Consider the following 5,491-nt stretch of genomic DNA (forward strand, 5'->3'; position numbering starts at 1 on the left):
TGCATTGGCAACTTGTGAAACTTCAAACTGTAGGCAGGAGGCACCAAAATAGTAGTTGGTCCCACGGAATATAATAAATTGAGTGCAGTGCTGCTGTTAGTCTACCATTCAAGGGCATGATCATAACCAATGTACTGTTAATAAGAATGTAAATCATTTTATTGATTTTTTGTATTAGTCAAGAGTTCGAGACATACATTGTGCAAGAAGACGAGACAACATGATGTATATATGATTACGCATCAAATATTCATGTCTACGACATGATGATTGCTTTTCCATCTTTGGGGTGCTATTGTTGTCTTAGGACTTTCACACCCAACTGCTTGTTGCATTGCAATTTGCAAGTAACCTTGCTTCAACGATAGAAGAGAATTTGGTGATGTATGTGCTATCAACCTGGTTATGGACTACTATGTCTGTTCCTAAATAGATAGCATACTAGAAAGCATGCAGTCTAAATTTGGCTCATGCCATAAAAAGAGTATTCAGATTGTTTAGGTGAAAATGTATCAGCAAATTTTCATGAAAACATATTTTTGTAATTATTGTATTAACGTACATACAAAAAGTGACGGACAAAATTATATATTATATGTGGGAGACCATGCATGTCCAGAACATCTTTGTTTATGAAAGGTGGACTAAGTAATTCAAGGCACAACTTGAAACACGGTAATGTCTGTTTAGGCTCTCTTACCTTTTGTATTTGAACAATGGTTGATTTCCGTTTGAACTGTGCTGGTACATAAAGTGGAGTAGTGGAGTAAAGCCTTGAGATGTTTTTGTATGATTAATTCCTGAGATGAGAGAGCTTATTATATATGGAAGAACTTGGTTTCTTGATCTGTGATATTTGATTCAAGAGGAATATTGATTCATGAAGAATGATGTTTCAAATTATGTATGAGACACTTTATCTCGGCAAAGAATCCTGCATACTTTGATTGAATAAATGAGAGGTTGTTAAAAAAATGTATGCAACAAGAATTTGGTACTATACACTTCGTGTGAAATTTCAAAAATTCAAGAAGCTTATCATATATCTTTTTGGGGGAAAGTTATTCTATATATGATTATATGTGTTAGACGAGACGTGCGTTGCACGTGCATGCGTACTAGTTGTGGAAAACAATCGAATGGCCGGAGCCTTCATTAGATACTAAGATCTGGAAAAAAAATCAATGCCAGAAAATGGTATTTTTATTTACTTGAAATACGTAACCGCCCAAGGAAAATCTCATTTCTCTTTTCAACGCATCCACACATTATGCAACTCGAAACCACAAAAATAAATAAATTATGCAACCCAAGAATCCATAGCCGGCGGCCTAGTCTTCGTGTTCGACAATAGCCGGCCTGATTATTCATTACGGCTTCCCTCATGTCAACACCAAGGATATAAACACAAACAAACTAATCATAACTAATTACCACCAAAACATCACAGCGTATATGTAGTTATGTACCAATCAATCAGTTCATGAGTTGACGGCCCTGCAGTTTCTCCTGATCTCTCCCTGCCCGCCGGTGAGCACGCCGACGCGGCCCATCTTGCGCACGGCGTTCTTGAACTCCTGCAGGAAGTAGCCTTCCTTGGTCAGCGCGTGGATCATGCCGGCGGCGCGGCTGTCGGCGAGCAGTGCGGCGTCGGAGCGGAACAGGCCACGGCCGAGCTTGAGGTTGACGTAGTAGTGGGAGTCGAACCGGGCGGGGCTGCCCGGGTCCATAGGCACGGCGGTGACGTTGTTGGAGGGCGACCCACACGCGGCGCGCAGCTGAGTGGCGTAGGCGGCGTTGAGGGTCGGGTCGGTGGCGGGGGCGACACCTGTGGTGGTGGAGCTGAAGAGGCGGCTGCCGAAGAGGTTGCAGTGGCCGACGCCGATGGTGTGCGCGCCTGCATGGCAACATATATAGGAGTTAAATAAAGAGTTTTGCCACTAAAAATTAGACGTGCAGTTTCTCCGTGAACAGTGAAATGTAAAAAAAATCTGATTTGTTTTTTGTTGTGACAAACATTGTTGATTGTTTCAGCTATGTGGAAAATTTCATGACAAAAAAGCAATCCTACTTAAAACAAAACAAAATCGATGCTCTAAAAATGTTTTTTGAAAACATTTTGGAGAACATCTCTTTTTTTCTGTCTGGACTTTCATGAATGTCATTTCATCATTAAACTTTGGATGCAAGTGAAACACTCTACAAAGTTTGTCACAAAAAAATTAATTTTTTTATTTTCTTAATACTTTCTTGCATCTTACTGCTGAAGAACACTTTTGAGTAAAATTTTACTGTATTCAGTACATACACTTTTTAGGTAATTACAATTTTTTTGTGCGGCGAGTGTTCTATATAGTCTTATTCGTGTACACTCAAAAGTGCGCAGTACAATTGGTTCATCGAATTGTCGTAGTTTGACTCTAGCCGACGCAAAGAGGTTTTTAACGGCGGGCTACGTAATGGTGAAAAATCTACCAACCATTCACTTTGATATTCATGCACCCCTTTAGTATATGCATGTATTCCAGCCCACTCATCTGTATCAAATGATTATATCAAATCAAAACGTCGGCCACACACACACACACCTCATCTCTTCATCGATCTCTCTCCTCACATGCATGCATGGCATGAATATGACAGCCCACTCTCTTCTCTCTCACACAACAAACCACCTCTTTTATTCCTCCTTGGTTATTATAAATAAATTATATCCTTTCACTTAAAATGTTGATTCTGATAATTTTTCTTATATTTGAACTTGTAGCATCAAAACCTATTCAACAAGATCTATCTTGGATATATTTTAAACATGTTTAATTTTCAAAGTTTTAATACACTTATTTCACTCAATTTCACTGTGTGAATCTGCTTATTTCAGTGTGTCGTGCCGATAATTGTGAGAATTAATTATTAGTTTTGAAATGAATGAAATCTGTTTTTCTCAAATGAGTGAAATGTGTGGACTCATTTTCTTTAAATGAGTGAAACCAGTTTTTTGAAATGAGTGAAAATAGTTTTTCAGATGAGTGAAAGATGTTTTCTGAACCGAGTGAAATTAATTTTCTGAATTGACAGAAATCAGAGTTTGAAATAAGTGGATTCAGTCATTGAGTGGGTTCTAAAAATAAGTGAAATTAGAGTTTTAAAATAATGAAATAATTTGGAATACCGGAATCGATTTTTGAAACGACTGAAAAAAAACGGATTTCATTCATTTAAAAGGTGCAACTTATCTTTGGGAGACTGCTTCGGATTTCATTCATTTAAACGACTGAATATAAGTCTTGTTCAAGGGAGGTGAGAGAATATTTTGGCATGCATGCAACCGCTTCTTTCCCCCTACTAGACTCTCTCCCTCCTAACAAAAATTGGCAAATTGATGCTACGTGAAACAACTCCACCAATCCCCAAAACAATACCCGGTTGATCTTTCCCAGTTACATAACCAACCGCTAGAAACACCAAATTCCTCTAGCCAAGTAAGAAGAACAATGATGGACTTTCTTGACTCAAGTAGTATTTGCATGGGTCCACTCTTTTGCATTGTGCGCTACCTAGCCCATGCTGTTCAGGTGGTGCAATCTATTATATGGTCCAGACAGCTCACTTTGTGGCATTTGGCAATTGGGACTACTACGTCGCTACATCAACTAGAAGCAGTGTACTCTTGTTGGGACTACACTTCACTGAACTGTACGCCATAGATGAAGCACTTAACCAATGATAGATATCAATGGCCAAATAGAATCCAATCTCTTGCGCCACAGCTGCTTGGATTTGATATGGTGTTGGTTAGGAGTGCTGGTAGTTGGTAGTTAATGGTAACCACCACTAAGGCATGCACTAACTAGGCGTACTGTCGAGTGCATCACATGTAGCTGTACCAGCTGCATTAATTCACGCGCATGCATGACATGCATCTCGCCTCCTTTGGTTGATAGTACGTAGTAGTACTAGATAGATCAAGTGATAATTCCTTGATGAGACACTGCCCACTTAGTTTTGCTGCCTGATTGAGCAGGGCACACGCATGCATGCATGCATGCATGGATTACAACTCAGTGCTGGCCCTTTAGTGGAAAGGGCAAAACTTAGATCGAGTTTGCTTTTGACTTGGCCATGACAAACGGATTTTCCGACAACCATGAGCGTTATTGCCATGCAAGCATATTGCTGTTGTTTCCTTTTAGATTTCTTAGTAAGGCTCAAAATAGGCTTCTTACAGAAGTCAGCTGTTTGTTAATTATTGATGAATGATGACCTAATTTTAGGATTTTTGGAAGTGCATTGATAGAATTAATCCGAGGTACGTGATCGATCCACCTAGAAACAAGCAATCATAGCAGCATGACAACACTGAGATTTGTTTTTTTTTTTGAGAATCAACACTAAGATTTGTTAACGAGGTTCGGCAACTGATATGTTATTAGCTATTCATATATTACCTTATGTCCCTAGTTAGTTTGTTGGTACTTGTGACCTGCACGCCCTATTTATCGCCATGTTAGCTTTGTACTGTTTTTGGCTATGTTGTTGGAACTTCTGCACCATCGTACTGCCGTGGTTGCATGACTTGCTTTGTCCTACTTTAGTTTTTTCTAAAGTCAGGCGATGGCCTTCTCCTTTAAAAAATGTATATAGTATAGTAACTAGTCTTATTTTTAGCTCGAAAGGGCCGTATGGCAGCTATCCTTGAGCTGCATTTCTTTTGGCTACCTAGCTTATCGGCAACGGGCGGCCATGCATCGACCGGCTCGTCACATGCATATGCATGGACGCACGCACTCATGCATGCTTGCCCGGTGGTTGCTCCGTCCCTTTCGATCGCTAGCCACTTACCTACACTTGGCTCTGGCCTCTGGCCAACATCCACCGACATGCGTGCATGTGCACCGTCTATTGCGGCGTGCATGCTCACCACGCGGGCGCGCACTCGCCAACAAACAGACGGACTCGTGCCCGCCGGTCCGCCGTCGATCCATCGGTGCATCATCTTTTTTTTTTGCGAATGATCGGTGCATCATCGCTCATGCATGTCCATACAATGGCTACCGGCCGGCCGGCCAGTCGACGTCGCCCCGGTGTAGCGACTGTGCACTGTGGCCACTCTCTCGTACCCATCAGCGGGAGGTCGCCGTCGCCCCGGTGTAGCGACTGTGCGGTGTGGCCTTCTCTTTTTTTTTTTTTTTTTGCAGAGACAGTGTCCTCAGATGTGACATCGGAGCGTAACTAAACACGTCGTTCGCTCGAATACTATGTTTCTTTCGTCTCACATAATAACAGAAGAGAACGATCTTAGATTCTGACAACGCTCGAATACTATGTTTTTTAAAGGAAAATACTATGTTTCTTTCGTCTAATAATAATAAAAGAGAACGATCTTAGATTCTGACAGTGCGGCGCACACTGCTCCATTTTTTGGCGCATGTGATCATTAGTACATTCACTAGTTTTCTTTTGGTTTAGCTAACGACCAATTGTCTTTAAA

The 5,491-nt window shown here is 41.0% G+C and overlaps 1 protein-coding gene across 1 annotated transcript in view; it reads right to left on the bottom strand.

Annotated features, from left to right (window-relative positions):
* Positions 1 to 1,185: 1,185 nt before the first annotated feature.
* Positions 1,186 to 5,491, bottom strand: part of LOC123102653 (peroxidase 24) — a 5,600-nt gene continuing 1,294 nt past the window's right edge. Inside the window, exon 4 of the mRNA XM_044524071.1 lies at positions 1,186 to 1,897. Within this exon, the coding sequence (XP_044380006.1) occupies positions 1,482 to 1,897 (416 nt within the window). The 3' untranslated portion in view covers positions 1,186 to 1,481. The remainder of the gene's footprint in view (positions 1,898 to 5,491) is intronic.

The sequence above is a fragment of the Triticum aestivum genome, chromosome 5A, assembly GCF_018294505.1.
Source record: "Triticum aestivum cultivar Chinese Spring chromosome 5A, IWGSC CS RefSeq v2.1, whole genome shotgun sequence".
NCBI lineage: Eukaryota > Viridiplantae > Streptophyta > Magnoliopsida > Poales > Poaceae > Triticum > Triticum aestivum.